The 24,003-nt window shown below is 40.7% G+C and overlaps 1 protein-coding gene across 1 annotated transcript in view; it reads left to right on the top strand.

Annotated features, from left to right (window-relative positions):
* Positions 1-24,003, top strand: part of AGBL1 (AGBL carboxypeptidase 1) — a 267,461-nt gene that overhangs the window by 177,701 nt on the left and 65,757 nt on the right. The window contains exon 22 of the mRNA XM_035554602.2: positions 351-511. Coding sequence (XP_035410495.2) covers positions 351-511 — 161 coding nt within the window. The remainder of the gene's footprint in view (positions 1-350; positions 512-24,003) is intronic.

Raw genomic sequence — 24,003 nt, 5'->3', positions numbered from 1 at the left:
CCTAATCATTTGTAAAACTGGATTTACAGTCAGATCCTCCTGGGGTCTGAGTATAATTCTTACAATGATGACTTCTGCAAATGTAGTTTAGGTGGTTAAACTATTTACTTCTATTTCTCCATTTGTAAAATAAGGTCTATTTTAGAATAGCTCCTGTAGACCAAATGCTGTTAGTGAATTTGTGAATGGCTTAGGGGAAATATAGCAAAATATATAGCAAAAGTGAAAGAACCCTTCATTCAGAATGGAAGGAAGAACACTAAGAGTTGTCCTCCAAAACAAGCCCGACTCTCTCCTAACACCTGCAACTTGCACACTCAGCAATGAACCTTCCTGCCTTTCTCATCCAGGGCCTGCAGCTGGGAACTCAAGAGCTGGAGGAGATGGGAAGCAAGTTTTGCCTTGCTCTGCTCATTCTGCATCTCAAATCCTTGCCCTGCAGCAAGAAGGTGATGGACCAGGCAGCGCTCCTGCTAGATCTGGATGAGGAGATAACAGACCGAGCACAAAGGTCAGTGATGGTATTAAGCAGAGGGTTTTCCTGTGGGAGATCCTCCATGGAGACAATCTCTTACAGGGAAGACATTCTCTAAGGGCTATAGTCAGGGAACAAATATTGCAGATTAGTAATGGAATTTGATGACATGATTTAGAAACTGTAGGCCTGATTCTGCAAGGATTCTCACAGATATTCCTCTTCACACTGTACTGAGTCCTACATACATTTAGAGCACAGGTTGGTGACTTTTTGATGCATGTGATGAAGTCAGTATCCTACTGATCATTGAGGAGGTGTTTTTCTAAATTGAAAAATTCATTTCTTAGCTTCCTTTAGGGATTTATGCAACTGAGTTTGCTATAGTGTAAATATACGGGGATTTGGGCCTGGATAAATGTCAGAGTATGGGACTCTTCAGCTTGAATTGTGATGAAGTGGAAATGTATATACCCGTTCTAGACCATTCTCGTTAGTGCTATGTGCAAGCACATATGCTTGTAATAATGTTTTTCCAAGACAAATGGAGAAAGAAAACTTAGTGATGTGATATGATTTGAAGCTTCCCAGTGGGTTTGTCATCAAAGACTGCTTCAAGCTTCATCAATGAAAAGCAAGTTTTTCAGTTGCAGAAATGCCCCTATAATTTATAGCAAGTTTCCAGTCTTCCCCCTGCAGGAATACTTAACTGACATTACCACCACCTGTTCCTCATGCCGGAAAGCATTCTTACAAGCTTGTTCACGGTTTTTAATGTTTATGAGGGACAATGAAAAAAGAGGCCTGAAAAATAGAGACATTCCTTTGGTGTAGCTGTGCTCACTTGAACGTACGAACACACAAATGAAGCAACTAGCATGTATCCTAAATAATTTCAGCATTGTGGACATCCATCCAACAGATCGTTGGTGTGTCATTAGAGAGAACTACTGGCCAGGTGGTTGGATTTGAGATATAAATCGAATTCTTCCTTTTGAACTAGAGCTGGAAGAGCCTTTGCATAAAATAATGTTTCTTCTGGGAAGGAAAATATTGAACCTTGATTAGCCCCAGACACTGATAAAAAGCCACCCAGTCACACTAGCTCAGTGAGGCCTTTCACTGATCTGTGTAGTTTTCTGTTACTATTTTATTTGTTTGGTTTCATGTTAGTAGGCATTCATTATTTTTTTCCCAGTATTGTGGGGTAATGGACCTGTACCAAAACAGTAGTAAGAAACTCCCTAGTTACAAATACTTTTAAAGTCAACAAATCTCCAAATCCCTTACCCTGTAAGGCTCCCATAGTGTTTCAAATGTGTCCATGGTGACTGAAAGCAAAGCCTTCTGTCCCTTCAACTTTCCCCAGCACTAGTGTCATCCAGGGATGTAATGCCACTGTTGAAAGGCAATGTGATAGTTACTTGTTCATTTTCACTCCACTGGGTAAAATTGCAGATCTATGGAGTTTGGGTGGGTTAGGTGCAATTAGTTACCATTTGCAGAACAGGTAAACAGTTGCATTGTTTAATCCTATCTAGAGATATGCCATATTGCAGGAGCTTGTTGCATGAGGCTGGGGAGAGAGAGACACAGGGACCAAGGGGCTTGCTAGCATATTCTGTTTTTTGATAAATAATTCATCGAAAATGATTGTGTAGTCTATTGATTCTGATTCAGAAAATTAATATTTTGCCTCTGGGTTTCTATGAGACTCACCAAGAGAATTGCATAATTTGATTTTAGAGGGAATAGAAGGCCTACTGGGACCAATGGAAGAATGCAGAATACAGAGAGCACATAGATACGGGCAGGAGGGCAGCTATGTCCAGGCCTCTCTCTCAACTCAGACTTTGAAATAAAATAACACACAGACTTTGAAGTAAAAAATGATTCTCCATAAAAACATTTATCTGGAGGAAGCTGTGGGGTACCATGCAGTCTAATCTTACTCTGTAAAGACAAAGTCCAATCTTGCTCTTTTAGGTAGCACAAAGAGGTTACCAGAGCTTTGCAGCTTACTGGTGGTGTATCATTACATCAGTGGAAATTATACTCTGCTTTTTCCTAGACTGGTGCCATCTTTGTGGGCTTAAGGAGAATGAAGGGTCTGTAGTTTAAAACCAGCTCTGTTGTCTTCTATGGTTATCACAAAAATGCACGGCATCCTTGAATGCTTTCTATATTTTCTTCTTCTGAAAGTGTGAGTAGATGTGGATGGAAACACCCAATTTATTTTGTACCTTTGCCAAAGCAGAGTTAGACCTGGGGCCTGCATGTGCAACACAGGATCAATCTAGGTGGTTACCTTGTGGGATTTCTTTCTTGTGTGCTTTATATTGTGAACAGAGGTGGTTTTTAACACCCTGAAGGTAAACCCTTTTCCAGGAGTCTGTACAGCACTGATCCCAGGAAATATTATTCATAGAAGATGTTAAAGTGGGAAGCATTAGCTCTGATTGTACCTAATGCTTTTCTGACAAAGTAAAGTGTGTCACAAAGACTGTCCTGCTAACAGTGTCAAAAGAAAATAATTGCTATTGCTCAACCTTGATGAAAATACAATCTTTATTCGTTGGTAGGGTTTTGTTTTGTGGAAAATAGGATGAAATTGCGCTGATCGCTACAGATGTGAGCAGTGTGATGCATTGCACAGTACTTATGTTAAATATGTCTATCTTGATCTAATGTGTTTCCTAAATATGTATTTCTCAGTGCCCATCTCTGTAGTACTCTGGGTGACAGGTCAAGCTATGGAATGAAAACTTAATCCAGCACTGAATAGAGCTGGCTCCCAGATGAAATGTGTCATTGCAAAGGTACATAGATCACAACCTATGGAGCCAGAGGTCTCTTCTGTTGTGAAATCCCTGCAGTTTGTGCCCTGCATTTGTCTCTCTTTTGCCCTGATGTCTGGTGTGCATGTCATTGACCTGGCATTTCAGCATCTCCTTCCAACAGCAAACATTTTCACCTGTCAAGGTTTATAACTTCATGTGTCTTTTAATTTTCCTCTTCAGGCTCTCTCCACTCTGAGTATTTCGTAGCCTTACTCTTTCACTACTGCTGTGAGGCAGGTGAAGATGCAAGCTGGACCCTCCCTGCTTCCCTGGAATAAACTATCCGCTGTGAACTTTATACAGTTCTTTCAGAATCAGTGGTCAATAAATCAGAGAAAGGTAATAGCTGTCAGAGAAATAACTGGTCTGAAGTGACTGGTCATCCTGTGTGAATGGGATATTTCTCACATCAGATCTGGTCCATAGTGTTCAGACATAGTCTCCAATGAGCCAAAGAAAGGTGTACGAAAACTTTAGCAGACAGTTTGTACCAAATACGGTTTGGTACGTGGGCAAGAATTTCTTCCTGACCCATGCATTCTTCAGTCTAGCATGAAGAGTAAATGAAAGTCATTCACAAGCGTGAGTAGGGCAAATGGAATAAGTTCCCAGCAGAGGCAGAGTAGTAAAGTAGCTGCGTCTGAGGATAAGTAGAGGGGGCTGAACTTCCAGCACTGGTAGGACAGTAGAGTATATCCCCTAAGACCCAGAAATCCTTAGACAGCATGAAGTTGGTCTAACAGCTATTTGTCACTGGTCCTTAACAGGTCTATATGGCAGCTGTTTCATAAACATGCCAAAAGTTGGAGGAAGTATAAGATACAGTGCATACATTATATGAATTCCAACCGTAAGGTGTGACGGCTGCAGGAAGAGGGGCAGGGAAGAGCTGCTTTCTCCGTGTGTCATCAAAGCTCATGGGCTAGATACAAACTAGGCACATTCAAGGACTGTTCCAAGTTCCACCTAGTTACCAGGTGACATATAAGTCCTTCTTAAGCCTGCTTTAGAGACCAACAGGTAACTCCTGAAATTATTGCCATTGGTACTGCAGTGACATAGGATTTCTGGACCACCTGGAAGTGCTCACTTGTGTTATGCCTGAAGTGCTTTAACTGTGAAACCTCTGCAGTAAATTCCAAGCTCATTATTCCGATATCTCTCTACAGAAAGTTCCTACGTGCTTCCTACCAAATGCTGTACCTGATGAAATCAAGGGAAAATCCAGTTAAGGGACTTCTGAATTGATCTAATATAAATGCTATATAAATGTTGTGCTTACAGGGTCCTGGAACCACTGCTCAAAAGGTTATTGGTATCTAATATGTTGCTTCTCATGATTTATTGAATGAAGACAAAACCAAGTGACTATTTAAGTGTTTCCAAAAACATCCAGATGATATCCTGAAAACTTCAAATGAATAAATGCCCTTGGGGCTGGAGCAAACTTTCGATAATCCTAACAAAATTCTAACTGCCCCTCTAGTCGTTAAATTGTTTAAGGTATTAGCCAGCTTTTAATTAGCATCCTGTGCTCCTGGGACACTTGTTCAAGCATTATCACCCTCATGTTTCACAAAACCTTAAGAACTTAGTAGTAGTTTTTTTTCTCTTCACAAGTGCTAGATAGGAGTTTTTCTGCAGCAAATAGCCCTTTTTCCCCCTCCATGCAATAGGGTCAGTCTTAAGGACCACTCTGCCAAGGTCAAAGGCCAAATATGTGGAGAGTTTTCTGGTCTTTAGCATCCTTCTTCAAAAAACAAGGTAATGTATCAGATGCTCATACAGACATTTTATTCTGCCCTCTCCCAAAGGCACAAGCTGGCCTCACAAGTATTTGCCATGCCTCAGGAAGAACCACTAATTTTGCGTTTCCAGCCTGCCACCACGCCTTGTAGTCAGTTCAGGTGTTCAAAAGCTCTCTGCTGGGAAAATGAAATGCCAGCATGGACTTCAGACATCATGTGTTTTGATAATAGGTTTCATGCCTCATTTGCTGTAAAAGCGATTAGGTTTTAAGTCAATGCTGTCCAGGTAACTTCACATTTGTCATGGCCAGAAAGAAGATGGGAAGTGACTGTTCACTTAAAGCAGGTTTAAGTAAGTAAGAGCATCTTCTCATTAAAGGTGTCTTACCCTTCTTCCTCATGTTTTGAATGGATGGTATATTCCTTCATTCTCTTCTCCTTTGCTCTCCAGGTTGTGCTTGGGAGTGTTTTGCACTGCAGCAGTTGTATCAGCTTGTTCAGGAGACACATGGTACATATTGAGACAGACCTTTCAGAAGTCATTAAGAATTTTCTGCTGACTCAGTTATTATTCATCTCCTGTGTTTCTTCATCATTTCTTACATTTCTTGAGCAGAGCCAAATCCTTCTCCATCCCAGATGGCAAATATGCCTAGCTCTGATATTAATCGAAAGCAGGAAGCTTAATCAGTATTCTGGCTCTTTGTCCGGATGTAATCTTTTCATCTTCCGTACACTGAGAAGAGTTAGATTGCTCAGTGAGTGGATGGCAAATCCAAGAATTGACAAGAAGGATTTGCAGATTGTTTGGAACTGTGCTTGCTCTACTTCTACAGTGCATTGATGCACCATCATGATCCTGGATGGTATTGAAATGTTGGATTTCCCATCCTTTCACCCTAATTCACCCTCCCCTAATTATGGCTGTGCAAGCAAGTCCGCTCATCTTTTAAGCTATGTGGCCAAAATGCCATTCAGATCAAACTAGACTGAATTTTTGGAGATGAAGCAAAAAAGAAAGGAGAAAAGTTCAAACAGCAAAATAATACAGATAGAACAAAGCACGTTTGCTTCATTTCAGGCATTTCTGACGCATCTTTGAACAGCAGAAATGCAGCATGATACTTCTGTGCAGTGATAGCAAATGGCTCCCTTGCCTCATGGTGTATGTCTTCCTATAATTACAAGTGAATGTGGGTTTCATTCCTTGTTGTGTTTTGTTTGTTTCTTTTTATTATGTAAACTGGAACAAATTTCAGCTGAAAGGTTTGAGCGCAAGACAGTGCTTCAACCTGCAAAATGCCCCGTCACCTCGCAGTTAGGGTGTTCAGCAGTCGTGGCATCTGGTCCCCTGAGGCAGACTGGGCAGTTGGACTCTGAGGAGTCCTCTGACACATGCATGAAGTTGAAAGTGTTCTTTCATGAGTTTGTGAATCTAACTCCTTGGGGAATATACCAGCAGGAATTATTTGGCAGTTTTGATTCAGATTTCTGTTTGTTTGAATGCTCATTTTTCTTGAAGTAATGATTTGGGACTTTTTTTACCTTGACCATCTGTAGACATTAAATAACTTGTGCCAGCTTTCAGGAGAGGAGGTTGTTTATTGATTCTGTTTTTTATTTTAGTAATAGATTTTATTGCTGGTAAAAGAATGTAAAATTTCTACTGCTTTATGAACATCTCTGGATGTGGTATTTCTGTATTTGGATGCCTGAGCAAGAAGTGCCAAGGAGATGCATTCAGCTAAATAAACCAAGCGTCACCTTTGCCATGCTTTGTCATATTGGTGGTGTAGAACATGGGACAAAAGGAGTTTCTAATGTATTTCTTATAACACTTTCATGGGCACAGTCTAACATTTAACATTAACACAATGCGTCAGCTATGAGAGTAGCTAAAGCTAGGTTCTGGAGTGGTCCATATTACTGTAAGGAGTTTGAATCAGTTTAAGTAATACTGAGCTGTAGTTGTCTTATAACACTCGACAGTGATCTTTCATACAGGTGGTGCAAAAGAGTGGTGATACCTTGCCCTCCAGGGTCTGACCTAAAACCTGGATGTCTCTGCTATTGGAAGGAAAAAACTCAGGTTTTGGGTTTGGATCTATTACAGACTTCAGATTTTACGGTCACTGTATACCTTGATAATCATGTTTTCTAAATAAGAATGTGAACTTTCTCCTATCCATCCCTTCATCCTTCTCATCCAGCACTCTTCAGCATCTTTTCTTCGTTAGTGTGAGAATCCGAGCCCAGTGAATTCTTTGGAGGTTCACCCAAGCAATACAGCCTATAATGAATGCATTTGGTATTCAGAAGGCTTTTATGTAGCTGTGCACAGGTGAGCCTCTGTAATTCAGCAACTTTTCATTAACACTTTCTAGAGCTGTCCCTATTTCCCCTCTATTGATTTTTATTATGATTATTATGAAATACCTTGGGAGCTGCACAGCTTTTGTTGATTGTTATCAAATGCCAGCCCCAGCTATGCCAGACTGGGAGCAATTATTCATGCTTATTTCAGAGGTAATTAATTTATCATTTAATAGCTAATAATAGCAATTTAAATGGCAGCAGAAAGGAATGAGAGGAAAAGAGCGAATGGCAGAGAAAGAAATCATAGAAAGAACTTCAAATATGCACAAAAGGACTACTTGCTATCATATCTGTCTGAGGTTATTCAAATTACTGTACACGTACAGATCTGACTAGAGTACAGATAATGAACTTGTATATATCCAGCAGAACAAATGGGCTCTGCATTGCCCTTTCTGTGAGGCGTATTGGTATAGTACTGTCTGGTATTAGACATTTTCATATTGATTAGGAGCATCTGTATTTCTGTGGTGCAGTCCTTTCCATTAAAATCTAACTTAAAATATGAAAGCCATTGGGTCCCTTCACATGTTGGGATAGAATAATAAAGCTGATTGCTGAAGTGTCCCCCAAAGGAATGGATTATGAGGGACATCCACTTTCCTCTGAGGTGACCTTTATAGACCAGGATAGTGCTGACACTGGAACAGGATAGATGGTCTTTTCTGGGAGGGCACAAAGGATCGCGGGAGGATTGGTCTACTTAAACTATCGGTCATTTTGAATGCAGCCGGAGGTGGGATTTCAGACTGAATATATCATGGGTCTAATGTTTAAGAGCTAGGGTTAGGAGATTCTGTATAGCATTATATAGGTTATACGTATACTGCAGCAGTAGCTGAAGCTCTAGCTGCATTACATTTGTGTCTCTGTCATCATAGCAGAAGGAGGCAATTTAGTGCAACTCTGATGATCTCTGTCCTTTGTTTTCAACTATAGTGTCAATCCTTGTGCCTTTGGGCCGGTGAGAAACATGGATAAGTGATAAGGGAAGTCCAAGGCTCTTATTACTGTATTGTTTCCATGTGGTGCTTTTCCAAATGATTCCCAAAAGAGCTTTGATCTTGCGAAAAACAGAGAACTGGCATGTATTTCATAATGATGAACACTGTAGTACCTGCAGTAGGGCAGGTGAAGCAATGGGGTGGGTGACAAGGATGGTAGTTAGGCAAAATGCACTTCCAGCCCTTCAGATGGAAGCATGTTTTAGTGGAAGTGGTGTATTTTTCCTCTGATGAGTTGTTCTCTTTCTTGCAATTGTCACTTGAGGTGACCTTTAATTAATCCGTCCACGAGTCCCAAAAGAGTCTCTTGAGGGTCACACTATGTAACAGAAAATTACACTGGTTGAAGTTGAAAATGGACTTTGCTTCCAGTGTTCTGGAGAATTAGTAATGGCATGTAAATCACAGGAACTAAAGGCTTTATCTGGTTTATCTGGATCAAACAATTCACCATGTGGAGTCCTCACCTCTTGGACCCAAAATAGTAGGGGCTCTGATATCCAAGCATTACAGAATTTAGAAGCAAAGTGAAATGAATGCCAGGGGTCTGTGAAACCAGGTAGAGCAGAATGTTTCCCCACCCATCACTAGCATCAGAGCCTCACAGTCCTGCACAGCATTGAAAGTGACAGTGTGATATACCTTGCTGTTGTTTAAAGTGAATATTTCCTGTCATGGGCAAGATATAGTAATAAAAGGTGCTGAAACCCCTGTAAAAGCACCAGTGGGATCCAGTTATTCTCTAGATCAGAAGTTCATTATATATTTAAGTTACTCAGTCAATAAGAGTGAAGGAGAGCCAAATGGTTCTGATATAATGATATTCCTAGGCACGTTGTGTCCCCATCTCTGCATCCTTTCTCTGCAAAGGGAACGTAAGAGATTTCTGCTTTCGAGGCAAAAGCTTATTGCAGGTTCTTTTGGTTCGGTGCCCAGCCTGCAAATGAGAGTCTGACCAGGCCTCTTGTACTATGATGACAGTATGCAACTGCTATCTAGGAGCATATCAACAAACAAACAAACAAACAAAAGACACTTAGCAAGACAAATGAGAGACTAAACAGTTAAAGGGGTAGAAAAGACAGAAAATCATAATTAAAGCTGGTGAGTTACAGTAAAAGGAGTGTATAGCCTGTAAGGAAAGTGGGTGGGCGAGCAAAGTGTCACATTTGGAGGTGAAAGTTGGCACTTGAACAGCATTTTTAAAGTACTCCAAAGCCACCTCCACTGCCATCTCCGTTCTATTGTATATTCTGTCAGAGGCTCCGGCTGTTCAGTGTATTGTGTCTGTGACTCACGCAGACCCTGATCCTTGCTGCCACACGAGATACTGGAGAGAGAGACGTGGCAGAGGTATTGTGTGAGACATGAGATAAATGTGTGCGTGTTGTTGTTTCAAGGCCCAGCACACACATGTACCAGTATGGACGAGCACATATGCATGGAGATACAAACGTATAAGCCAGTCCCTGCTGGCTGTGACAACTCATTACATCCTTTCTGAAACTATATGCATTTATTAGGATGTATAGACTAAATGGAATGTTGGGGAAAAGAATTTGTGAGAATTATTGTGCCTGACCACCCTCTGGGTGAAGTACCCTTTCCTAATTCCCAGCCTGACCCTCCCCTGTCCCAGCTCCATGCCATTCCCTTGGGTCCTGCCGCTGTCCCCAGAGAACAGAGCTCAGTGCCTGCCCCTCCACTCCCCTCGTGAGGGAGCTGCAGGCCGCCATGAGGCCTACCCTCAGTTTCCTCCTCTTTGGGCTGAACAACCCAAGTAACCTCAGCTGCTTCTCATATGTCTTGCCCTCTAGGCCCTTCACCATCTTTGTAGACCTCCTTTTGGACACTCTAATAGTTTTTTTCTATTGTGGTGCCCAAAACTGCGCACAGTGCTTGTGGTAAGGCTGCATCAGCTCAGAGCAGAGCAGGACAATCACTTCCCTCAACCAGTGGTTGGAGGGCAGAGCACTGACACTTTCTCATCACTGTCACAGTGCAATGTGAGAGCTGTGGGACTGATTCTGGCCTGGAAAAGTGTGGATGGACCTGTGATGTAGGGTGGTAGTGGTGGTAGAGGAGTGAGAAAGATTGATGCTAGGTGAGATCAGTTAGCAGAACTCTATGGAAAGTTGTAGCTCTGAAAGAATTAGATTGGGATGCAGTGGCCAAAGCAAACAAACATAAAAAATCAGCTTGTTGTGATGTTTTCCATTCCCAAAGGCCCTATCGTTTCAGTCATGGCTTCTTTCAGCTCCCATGGGTAGATGCTAAGGGCTCGGGCAGCTGCCATGAGTGCTGAACAAAGCCAACGCACCAGGCATGGGCTGCTGCTGGGGCAGGAGGAGAGGCAGACTCTGAACGGTGTAAGAGGAAAGAAGACAAACTTTCCCTTTGCAGCTGTTAGGGCAATATTCCCTCTGTGTATTCTCCCCATGATGCAGTTGGAGTTCCCTGCTGAATGGCTCCATCTCCCATTCTGACTTCCGTTTGTTCTTGGTAAAACTTGTATTTTTCAAATGGATAAAAAGCTAATTTCTGGACGGTTGAGTTTCATTTTCAAAGTAACAGAAACAGGCTTTACGGTTAGATTTTCTCATATGTCTTTAACCATTTAGAAGTACATAATCAGCAGCTTTATCTATTGCATACTATTCACCAGTTAAACCATAATGGTTTCCTATTAAGTGTTAACAGTTAGTTACTACCTTAAGTCCCTATTTCAAAAAGAGTAAGAGGATTTGGAGTTGGAAGGCAGAATAAGCAATAGAAGCAGCTGAATGCCAGAAAAAGATTCTGCTATCAGGGCAGTATCATCAGAAATGAAGAATAAGGGGAAGAATAGAAAGCATCTGTTCTCTATCTATTTCTCTGTCTAATCTGTTTGTTCTGTCTAGTCTGCCCAACAAGTTTTTACATCACACTCTGTACTTCAGAATTGTTTCTGAAGATGCCATTCTACAGCATCTTCCATAAAGCACCAGCATCTCATTAAAAGATAAAAGTCCTATGTAATTCAAATAGCAAGCAAACCCCCCATTTCAAATAGGAAAACAGTGTTTCATCTTCCGTCGAACTGCAGGGGGCAGCCAAGAATTTGGGTAAAGTATTGCTACCTGGATTTATCTTGTCAGGCTTTCGCTGGTATTAATACTTATTTTTCATTGTAGCACACAACCTGTATTTTCATCTGTGAATAAGTGAATCATAAGAAGACAGGATCCATTGTAGTACATTTGTCCAGTTAAGTGTCCTATTTGACAGTCGTCTGCATTAGAGATTTCGAAGAGGGATGCAAGAAATTGCCGTAGTGGGCAATTACAGACAACCCAACCACCTAGGGGACTGCCCTTCTATCTTCAGACACTTATTTATTTATACCTGGAAACATGAGAATTTGTAGCCTTTCCAAATAATTATAATAGCAATAATCCTGTCTAATGAAATGTTCCAGTGCTCTGATTTTCTGTACTAGTGGCTAATGCTTTTTGAATCTTATATTGCTCCTGGCTGCACGCTGCTATCTCATGAGTTTTATAGATTAGCTGTGTGTTGCGCAGAAAGTATTTCCTTTCATCAGCTGGTCTTTCACCTTTGCAAATGCATTTTTGTCCTCTGCTGTAAGAGAGAATAATTGGGAGTGCCCAAATTGCCAGTTATTTTGTAAACAACTATCACCTCTCTTCTTGTACATCTGGTCATGAAAGATGCTCAGTTTATTTTCAGTCTTCCTATGCCTCTAAGTACTTTTATCACCTGGTCTGGAACCCTCCTTATTTATGCACTGTCCTTAAAAGGTATAGGAAGACAAGAATTCAAGATGGTTTTGCTAAAGGCAGCGTAGCATTTGTTAAAGTAACAGTTTTGTAATATTTTCACTGTTACTGTCTGCGTGCATTGCAGCTGAGGTTTAGTATTTTCAAGAAGGGTGGTAGGTTCCTGGATTAATCAGCCCTATCATCACTTGGTTTGATGAATGTATTGGAGAAACCATTTTATCTTTAAGCAATTACCTTGAAAGTTTACTGGCCACAAATAGGAGATGTGAAGGAAACCAGAGTCTCTCAGGTGAAAGTGCATGCCCATAAGAAATCATGTCTTTGTTTTTTTTTTTTTTGTTTTTTTTTTTTTTAGACCTTTTAACTGTAGTTATCTGTCTGACTTGAAGTCAGTGACTATTCTTACCTATGTCTAGAAAGGACCAAACAGAAAATAGGAAAACAAATGGATGGGGATGTGATGCTGGCAGCTTGTGGGTAGCACAGAACAGTGAGAAGAGAGAGGGGCCCTGAAATAGATGGGTATGGAAAGTCAAAAGCAGACCAAGACCTAAATCCTCTCCCTGCCTTCTCCTGCAGCTCATGAAAGTGATCCTGAAGACTGCAAACAACCTGATGCCTCACTTTCAAGAGCTCGGGATTAAAAAATAAAAAATAAAAATGTTTTGGGTGGAAACATAAATAATGGATTAGGCTGAAAAAATGGTTTAGGTATTTTGACAATGTCTCTGAAGCATCTTTGCCCTTTCAAAGGAGGAGAAGATTGGAGGCATAAGACTCAGAAGCAGGGGTTTTGTTCACTTTTCTCTCACTTCTTAAAATCACACCCAAACTCTTATTGCGCAAATGTACTGTTCAGGATCAAAGCCTCAGCTCCAAGTGGAGAAAGTCCTTGGAGAGCAAGGCCTGAAGGCTAAGCCCGTAATGCTGCTGCTGCTGGCTGCATAGCAGTCTGCTTGGGAAATCTAGTCATGTGTGACCCAGCACCTGGAGATACAGCAAAATTGGGAGCAGCGTACTCAGCATCACTGCATAACTTGTGATCTTTTTTCTCTTTGCCAGCTTAGGTCCCTCTGTTGGTCATGGTCCATCAGGAGTTTAACCCCACCAGTGTCAAATGTCTGTAAGGCTCTTCTGTAATGAAGCACCTACTAATTCCTTAAACTTCTCAGAAATGGAGTACTCTGGCATATGAGCTAGAATTTATCAGAAGGGGAATAATGAATAGGCTCACCTGAGGTCTCTACTCTTTTCAGAGTATTTTCCTCATGTCTGGCCTTTCCATCCACTTACAGAGTGGCTCTGAGGAACCAGCTATTGGTGAAGGATCAATAGGAAGATGGTTTCTGAAATTTCAAAGATTATTTCCCCTGTAGGTACGACAGGAGTAGCCATAAAGACAGGATACCTGTTTGCGTGGATATCTCTCATGCCTTCTGGTACTTTCTTGCTTTTACTCCATCCCTCGTGGGGTGCTGGATCTGCATGCTAAGGAAAATGCAGTTAATAGAACTTAAATAAGGTGACTCTCAAACAGTAGTGTCCTTGATCCATCATTAAAAACGTCCTTGAAACATCGTGTCATCAAACGGAAGGTTTGTGTTGCTACTTGTTCTATCGTGTATGTTATACAGCCCCAATATATTTTGTGCTATTCAGGGGGGAGCAAGCTGGTTTGGTTTTGCTTCCTTTTACTTTTTTTTTTGTTTGTTTGTTTTAAATGTTTTTCCCTGAAGGGCACATGAGAGCTGTGGGGGTAGGAATGCAATTGCAGGAAGGTAACCTTTCCTATCCCTGAGTTTTCTCAAGAGATGCATGCAACAGCAAGATACATGTAAACCCATCAGAGCTGTTAGTGTGGTTTAATACTAACAGATGTAAACCCTTGAAGGAAATAAACAGCCTAGCCCTGAACAGGATGCAGAGATATAAAGCTGCAGCCATGTGCTTACTCCCCATGTTATTCCAGGTAGTTATTAATTGTTTAGATTGTCTAAGAAAATGACAGCCTTACTGCTACTTTCTTTCATGTTTGTATACTACTACCAATAATACAGTATATTTTTTTCTAAATTTGAACATCAGATGATGATGATTATTATTATTTTTAATTACAAGGACTCCATTCTAAGACTTAAATGTTGAAAGAGTAACTAGAGGGGTAAACAGGCCAAATTTCCTTTCTTTCCCAAGTATTGAAGGTGGAGGGAAATGGAGAAGTCTGTCTTCTCCAAGCAAGATCTTCTCTTCTACACCAGGAAAATAATTTTGGAAGTTGATCAGGAAGCCTCAGAACTTCAGGAGTAACAAAACCCAGATCCCTGCTGTGTCTCAACAGAATTTATCTTCGCAGAGTATGGGCTTGGCTGTTCCTCTGATCCTTTGCATCTGAGTGACATTCCTGTGCAGTGTGCAGCCTTGCTGGCTTGTCCTCTCAGCTAGATCTGTGGTTGATGTAAGTGGGCAGAGTTTTCAACTCATTTACAGCAGTTACACCATCTTCCTCCATCTTCTCTTACAGTAGCAGCACAGTATGCCTGGAGAATTTCCCTACTTACTCCCACATAGCTTTTCTAGAAATCACCTGTGCCCTGTAATGGCTCAGAAAATAAAAGCATGGAGGCATTTGCCCTTGTTTAGTCCCCTGCTGATGGGTCAGAAGTAGAGATTAATAGGATAGGAAATGTGTTTCTATTCTGCAGTCAGTAAAGGAAATTCACTGGAACTAAATTAATCATGAAACGGACACAAAGAAGAGAATAGATTAGCAGGGAATTAACTCATTAATTAGATTCATACTGAAGTTCAGAAGAAGCTTTCCTTCAAGATAACAACCGAGTTCAAAGATCAGCAAGGGTAGGTCTTGGGAGGCAGGCACACCATTTTATTTCTGAACTCTGTCAGGTTTTACTTTAGCCCAACATCTGCCTAGTTATAATAGTGCATCAAAAAAGCTGCTGGAAGGAATTCAGCAGCTGGCAAAGTCTAACCACTAAGTGCCCAGCCATGGAAGCTATTATCAGCCCATTCAAATCGCTAAGCTCTGGATCCTGGTGTTAACATAAGTGCGGGAGCCCTCTCTATTGTGCCACCTTGCTATATTTAGAGCTCGATCACAAGTCCTCATGTGAATAGCAGCAGCTTGCTGGAGAGTGGTTTTTTATTTTTTTTTTCCCTCCAGCATTAGGGTGAGCAGAAACCTCATGCAGTTTTAAGAAAGGTAAAGTGCTAAAGCACTGTTCTCCATGCTGCACTTCTCAGGGCCCCCAGCTTGCCCTTTTTGTTCAAATTCACAGTGGCAGTGTGGGCTGGAGGTAAGTCGCTGTATGTTTCTAAGGAGATAGGGCTTGGCTGCAGTCTTGTTGTTGTTCTAATGGGACACTTCTCTACATAATCCCATTTTAGGCTAGCCAGCAGCTCAGGCTCAGGGTTAATTTGTGATCCACATGTCGGTGTTCTCATTTAAGCATGGTGTACACTGACTGTCTTATTCATGGCACTTCACCATAAGCTTGAGTGCTGTGCAAGAGAAACGTCTCCGTGTGGCCAAGTATGGTACTCTGGTGGAGGGAACAGAGAAAAGTGAAGAACTTTGCAGTTACCTGGTAGTCTGTGCTGCGAAAAGGCCCTACCAGCTCCCTTCAGGCTCTGCAGAGCCCTTGGGGTGAGGTCTACTACTGCCCAAATGCCAGAAGGCCCCGTTACCAAGCCGTGTGTTGTAACAAATGCCACGCCGCTGCACGATGGAGCTGGTGATAAGTGTGTAGAGACTGTTTTTTGTAACGCGTTCTTAACGAACTAACAAACCAGAGCTAAACACTGAGAGTGAATCCATGTGAGAAAGGCCCCCTGCTTTCTGACTTACGCTTTCCCTTCTTTTGCTTTTGCTATCTCTCAGCATGAATGCAATCAAACCGCACTCAGGAACATCTGAGCTGTGCATTCGCCACTTAGGACTTTCTGGGTAGTGAAGTTTCCACATTGTTTATTTAGAGCTAAGTGTTCTGCTGGGTCTCTTATCACTTTCTGTAAATAACAACTGTCCTCTAAATTCTTCAGGCTGATTACTGAGACTGACAATCTGTGTGTTTTGAGTTGCTGAGCTGTATTAATCTCTAATATACCCTGGTCTGTGGATGGAAAGGCTAATGTATTGAGGATGTCACAAGAGGTAAAAGCCAAAAGACTTAGTCTTCCTGGGCACGTGAAGTGCTTTGGTTGTGACATGAATAAATCTCCCGGCACCAACAGTGCTATTTCTGTTGTGCATAAAGATGTAAGAGGAGTCTGTTTTTTAATCCAATTTGTTAGAGATTTTATAGCACCAGCGCTAATTCATTTCTAGGAAAGAGAAGGCATACTTTATTTTTTACCTACCTGTAGCTTGCCATGATAAAGTTTATTCCTCCTGCTTATTGATGGAGTTTATAGGAAATTCATCCTCAAAAGAAAAACTCTAATTATAACTAGATAGGAAAAGCATAGTTTATGGCTGTAATCGGTTCTCCTTTGGTTTTTAGTCTAACCCTCTTCCTATCAGTGTGAAAGCTGGAAATGCATCTCCTCAAACCCTATTGAATGACACCTACTAGTAGCCCTTGCTGAAATGCAAATGGGAAAATGAAAGGAAGCATCACATCCATAGACTATATAAAATACAATTCAGAGTTTATGCTGTGATAATTCAGTCCTGTATAATCCACACCAGGTGGATGAAATACCAGCTTGTACTGTGAATATGACCCAAGGCAACTGAAGACTTTATTGTACTTTGGATCAGGACAGTTAAGAATGCAGAGTCCACATTCAGTTGGCAAAACATTTCTTCTTTGTGCTTATAATACAGCAAAATGCTATGCTGCTGCTTTTGTTTCTTTCCTTCAGTCACAGCAAAGGAATGTTACAAGTGGCTCCAGAGAAACAAAGCCTAGAATAGAAAAGGGATTTAGAGAGAAGAGAGGAGATTAGATGAAATTGGTAAGAAAAAGAATTCCCAGTACCATGTTCCCAGCTCAGCCTTCTGAAGGGAAGCCCTGTACTCCTGATCCGTTATGATTCACTTGGCAGCTCTGCCCAGATGGCCTCTCCCCTTCATCTATACTGCTATAAACTAACACCCAGTGATAGCAGCCCTGCCAAACCTGGTTGCTGCTGGTGCATTGTACACAGCTTTCATTAATCTATTTGTTCCTAGCAGCTCATCAGTGAAAGCTCATTCTAATTCCCTTCCTTTTGATCTTCTCTAGAGTTTTTGTGAAGAGGAGTGAGTTTGCAAGAAAGGAGTTGACCTGTAATACTCCCTAAATTTAGCTGTAGCATAAGCAAGTTTTATTCAGGCTTTCCTTTTACACTGCACAGTTCAATTGGCGCTTGTTGATATAGGCTTGTACTTTCTCATCTTCCTGTCTTCTGACCTTACAGTGATTTGGTTTTAAATACTGCTGTGTCCAGTAGCAATTGATTTTCCAGTCTTGGGTTCCTTGTGCAACCTTAGCGGTGCATCCCATTCCTGATATGCAACTATTCCTGCTACATTTGGTGGAAAGTGGTGGAAGTCATCCTGCCTTGCTGTAGCAGACCTGACCTCTAACTGTCCTGCTGCTCCTTTGTCTCTGTTCTGCCAGTTAGTACTGAAATTATTCCTCCTATATAACCATGGTGGGGAATGTTAATGGCTGGCTGGGATCTCCACAGGTCATTTGTTTTCTCCAGTGAAGATCAACTTAACCTGTATCATTCCTATATGTTAGTCTAATTTTTGTCTTAAAGATCTCTAATAATGCAATTACCAGACTCTCTCCAAGCAATCTATCTCAGCTCTTGCTATCCTTATGTTTAGAACATGTTTTCCAGGTATCTAGTTTGAGTCTTATCTTGCTACGGGACGTCCTTGCCAATTATTTTTTGCCTTATCCAGCCTAGCCATAGGGAGCAGATTATTTGCTTTTCAGTGATGTCTTCTGGACCCTCTTCAGTTGTGCCAAGTCCCTCTTGAATTGCTTCCCTGAGACTGGAAACGGATTTCTGACGGAGAGCTTAACAGTACTGAGTCAAGACAAAACAGATTAATCTGTGTGTCTTGCCAGGGTACTCTTTTTTTTTTTTTTTTTAATTTAATACCCACCCAGAATTGTGTTTGCATTTTTGTTACAGAAAGGAGTAGCAGGCTCACATTCAGCTGGTAATCTTCAATAATGCAGAGTGTTTTTTTTTTTCCAGTAGAAATGCTATCTAGTCATTGCTCCTCATTTGTGTGTTTGTACCATTGATTATTCCTGTCTAATTGTAGTAACTTGTACTTGACCCTATTGAATTGCAGCTGTTTTCTTCAGGCTGCTTTTCCAGTTTGTCAAAATGATTTTGAATTCTAATGCAATTTTTGTCTTACTTTGGTTTCATCTGCAAATCAAATTAACATACTTTCTATTTCATCTAAATCTTTAATGAAAATATTGAATTGTACCAAATCCATGACGGAGTCCCGCTGAAGCTCATTTAGCAGACCTATGCATTTTGACAGTGGAACACTAAGAACTGTTTTCTGCGTACAATTTTCTAAACAGTTTCTGTATTCACCCTGCTGTAGCCCATCTAGAGCATGCTTCTTATTCGGTCTGAGAATTTGAGACAGTTTCAGAAACTTTACTATGGAATCTTGGCTGCTGTGTATTGCCCTGATACCTTCTCACAGAAGTAAATTAGAATGGTTAATCATAATTTGTACCTGACGAAGGTGTGTTGACTGATACCCACCTCTTCTTTTCTCCTTGGTGCTTCTAAATTGTTTCCTTGTTCTGAGGAACTAAAGTTAAGCTGACAAGTCTATTGTTTTCAGTCTCCTCCTTTTTCTGTCGCCAAAAGATAGTCACTAAATTGTATCAGTTATCTAGTTCATCACCAGTCCTTCCCAAGTTCTAAAAAAATAATCGTTAACAGCTTTGAGATTGATTGAGTCAGTTCCTTAGAACTGCAGAAGGAATATAGCAGATTCAGCTCATTTGGAAAGATCTAAGCCATGTAACTTCTTTAACCTATTCCTTTAGTATTCTAGGACTTTTTAAACTTCTTTGTTAGTTCTTAACAACATCAATTCATCACAGTTGACCTTTTTATGAAAACTGATGCAAAATCACTCTTCTCAGCCTTACTGTCAATAGGTTTTCCTTCTCTTAGGAGCAGTAGACTAGCACTTAATGTTATGCTGTCTTTTACTATAATAAATGTAAAGAATGCTGTCCTTTTCTGTGTGATTTTTTGCCAGTCTCATCTCACTTTGTACATTCATTTTTCCAGCTTTACTCCTAGCTGTTCTTTCTGTACACTTGCAGTCATTCATATTACCCAATCTATTTTTTTTCAACTTTCAGTGTACTTTTGTCACACATTTGAAGTCAACAAAGAGCTTATGATATGGCCAAGTTGGACTCTTAACACTATTGCTATCTTTCTTCATAGTAACATAGTTTGTTCTTATGTCCTTTTTCTCAGGAGCTGGCTGTTCTTCTTAAGTCTCCTCTTAGAAGAAAGAAGATTCTTAAAGATCCTCATCCACCCACCCCCCCACCTCCCTTGAGTACTGTGGAAAATTTACATAAAGCCTTGTCCACTTGATTTATTCTTTTGCTAAGTTTTGGTGGAGCTCTTCTATGATAGCACTTTTTGTCAGGGGAACATGGTTCTGAAATGTGTGTTGTCTTTCTCTTCTGACACTACTTGCAAGGAAAATCTGAATTTGTGCTTTAATGCTTGAGAACCACGTCTTGTGCTTGGTTGACAGGGTCTTTAAAAGTGAGAAAGAAGCTGATTGATACTGTGGTTCATTGACTCTGAAGGAAACAGAGTTCCTCTTGAGAGTCAGCTTTACCTAGAAATCATACTTGTAGTTGAGCAAAGTTACAAGACAAATAAAACCACATTATTCTATCAAAGCATAGCTCAAACACAAATTGCAAATCTCATCACAGTTATGATACAACAAGCAAAATCTTTGCTCATTTTATTTGAACACCTTGGCTTTCTCTCTCATTCTGCAGGTTCTGTTTCCCAAAGTCTCTTCATTCTTTGAAGGTATTGACAGTAGCTTCTGATCGATTGAAGGTATTAAAAGTAGATTGGAGGTAGATTCTGGTGTAATGACACTCCTTTAGTCTGGCTGATGCTCTGTAATAACCCAGAACTGGCCTACTGAATCATCTGATTATACCAGAAGGGTCCCTGATGATTGTAACCCCATGAAGATTTGCTTTCAGATCTCTTGCTGAGTACCTTTCTTTTACCTTACAGAATCTGGGGGGGATCCAATGAGTTCAAGAGCCTCGGCACTGGTCAGTGTCAGCAAATAAGAAAAGTAGTTTTTTCTTTTTTTTTTCTCATTTTTTTTCTTTCCCTTCCCACTGAAGTGTAGGAGGTAATCCTCTATCTCATTCGTTAATGGTCATTCTCTACCGCATGCTGGAGTGAGGGTTGTCAACTAGCATGCTACACTTTTGATTATAATACCCTATTGATTTCATGATGTAAACATTTAACATTTTTCTCATGATTTTACTGGTATTCTGTATGCTCAGAGCATAAACCTGATACACCCAGATGGAAGCAGCTTTATTGGCAGGCCCTCATGACTGATCCCACTGGTGATATAGGTGGGTACTGGTATTGTCACAACACTCATTTGCTTACTGTCTTAATCACCACGCAAGCACTGTCAGAAAATCTGTCTCCTACGGGATTTCAGAAGAAGTGCGTGAACACCTTGACATACGAGGCAATGCTCTGTCTCTTATTCCCTTGCCTGTCCATTCTGAACAAGCTGTACACCTTCATATCCATATGCTACTCATGAATTACCCCCTTGCCTGCTTCCAAAAACCTTTAGACAATTTTTTTCCAATAAGAGGGTGTTTCTCCTCTGCAGGCTTCTTTATCCTAGGAACTGTCCATAGATATTATGCTGAAGATGTAATTACCGATGTGCCTCTATGGCTCCCTCCCCTGCTTCTGGTGAAAATGAGTCTCAAGTCTAGAGCAGAGCACTGAGTGTTTCGTTGCTCTCTGAGAACAGTTGCAACAAGACTTGACAACAGCGATGGAGCAGGAGTACACCGTGTCCACAAAGCCTGTTTGCTCTCTCCAGTGTATGCTTCTTAGACTGCCTGCAAGAATTCTCTGTTTTAACATACTCTTTACAAGCTCTTCTAATTGAAAGCTTGTAAACAATGCCATCAAGAATTTTAAACATTTGAAATTTTATTTGCAAAAGCTATAGGTTTACTGGGGTAGAGCAGACAGCATCTCTGTGTGTACATATGGAGGTGGGTGTGTTTAGGTGTGGGAGTGTGCATGCCTCAGTGTTGTGAAGTGTATTATCCATTATCCCTAGTGTTTATTATCTGAACATTGAAATCTGTAGCTGCACGCTGTTGGGTCTTTGTCTCCTCTAATTGCAGCAGCTTCTAGCTCATGCTGATTTATAACCTGCAGAAAACTGACTATCCCATAGGGTAGAAAGCGCGATGTACAATTTTATATGCCAAGGACAGACACCAATGAAAACTAAAAAGCGCTCTTATCTGGGCTGGGGAAAATATAGAAGAAGGTAGAAGGAAGCTATGACCTTAAAAAAATAAGTAAGTGAAAGGGAGAAATTGGAGGGAAAAGGACATATAGCACTATATGGTGACCATACATGCATTCACTCTGCTACAGTCTTGTATCTGGACAAGAATTGTTCATGAGAGGGCTTCAAGAACAAACTGCTTGCTAAATCTCATTTGTACATAGGTCTATCTGCTAGTTTCTTAATTCCTTAATAAGAACCCTTAAGTAAAACCTTGAGCTTAATCATGTTGAGCTCTGAGATATTCACTGTGTTTCTGTATTTCTCAGTTCTCATCAAGATTTTGGAAGCTAAAGCACTCAATAACTTGGATCCTTGATGTTTCAGCAACCATATATTTGATGCTACATAGCAGCTGAGTGGCATCCAAATCCTCAGAGATGTACAGCATCTCCTGAGTACCTCTAATTCTTCCAGACTTCCCACATGCAAAGTTTCCTTGATTTCACTCAAGGTGTGAACTTAAACTCAAATATGTGCAGTGTTATGTAAGCAGAGCTATATATATATCTGGGGCTTAGTTTGGCTTACATCAGTTGACCTCTTCAGTTAGAGTAGCCGTATTTAAATCCGTGCAGCTCGTTTCTGACACAAGCCCCAAACCTTTTGCCTGCTTCACTTCCATACTAAAAGGACAAGCGTATTTAATTTATGCTATGTGGGGTGATGTTCATTTAGGTGGAGTTGTGTGGACCAGGACTTGTTCTTTCCAGTTGTGCTTCGCACTAATTCAGTGGAACTGCACCTCACCTGCCTCTTTAGAAAGAAAACAGTAGGAGCTAATACCATGAATTAACTGTCTACCTGAAGAGGTGGAAACTCTCCTGTGAATTACAGCCTTAGACTGAGGTGAAGATGAAGGGAAAGAGGCTGATCCAGAGCCTATTGAATATAAAGAGTCTTTCTATTGACTTCAGTGAGTTTTAGATCAGACCCCAAGTGCACAGTGCATGAGAGAATGCAGTCCTGAGCAAGGGAATTTAAATCCTTTCGTATCTTTTTTTTTCATCACTTTTCTATCTAATCATGTTTTGTATCTTTTTTTGGAGTGAAAAACACTGATGTCCTGCCTGCAAACTGGAGAATAATAATAATTTCTAAGATGCACGTTTTTAGCTGAATGTTAAGTGGAAAAGATAACAGGAAAGACAAGTAATTTCTTGGGATATCATTCTATAGACCTTCAAGGAAGTAGTGGACACATTTGTAAGTTCATTGTTTTCAAGCAAAGAGTAGCCTTAGAAAAGACAGAAAATAGAAGAGAAAGAAAATGAAAATACAAAAGAACAAAGGAAAAAGAGCAATATTTTTTTTCCATGGATTTGTGCTTTCTTTACCGCATTACTCCTGCACTCACAATAAGTTTCCTAAAGTCTGGTCACTCACTACGGGATAAGGTTAGATATGAAGTATAATACAAATTTGGAAATACTCTTTTTTAAATTTGCAAAGTACATCAGATACTGTGGGAAGAAAGTTTGTTTAATTTCATGACTGATGAATGAGATCCTCCACATTGCATATCCTCCAAACTAATTTCAAGGCTGAACTTTTACATAAATGAAAGAGAGCCTCACTGGGGCCTGGAACTGAACGCAGGGATGGGAGAGAACTGCATCTGGGAAGTGAGCCGGGACTGAAAAAAAAGGAAGATAACACAGCTGAAGACTGAGTGGATTAGCAGAGTTATTTGACAGCCCTAGACTAGAATTTTACAGTATTTGCTCCAGATTCACACTGGCATACATTATGTTTAGGCATCATCCTGTCCCTGAAAGCACAAGCAGGGACTCTGATTCATTCTGAACCCTACGCTATTGTTAGGGCTGCATTTCTAGTGAGGCAACAAAGAACAGATCCAGTAGTGCTGAGAAACAAGGGCTTGATTGCTCTGTTTGATTACTGTGAGAATGTGAATAATGTGAGAACCTGATTTCTTTGCCCAGCATACAGGAGGATCTCTACAAAGAACTTAGATAAAGTCTGAAGCCAATATTTTTGGGAAATCCTAGAGAAAGCAACTTGGAAATCCTGGATCATCGATTTCTGTTTTCTCTTGCTTTCTTTATACCATGTCAACAGTTTCCTATTTCTAATGGCTTCTTCTTCTTTTATGGTTTTGGCCTCTACTTTTCCCTCTGTTCCAGGCACATCATGTGAAG

This window comes from Cygnus atratus, chromosome 11 (genome assembly GCF_013377495.2).
Source record: "Cygnus atratus isolate AKBS03 ecotype Queensland, Australia chromosome 11, CAtr_DNAZoo_HiC_assembly, whole genome shotgun sequence".
Lineage (NCBI taxonomy): Eukaryota > Metazoa > Chordata > Aves > Anseriformes > Anatidae > Cygnus > Cygnus atratus.
Note: the sequence above shows the minus strand (reverse complement) of the source record. Positions and strands in the feature narration are given on the sequence as shown.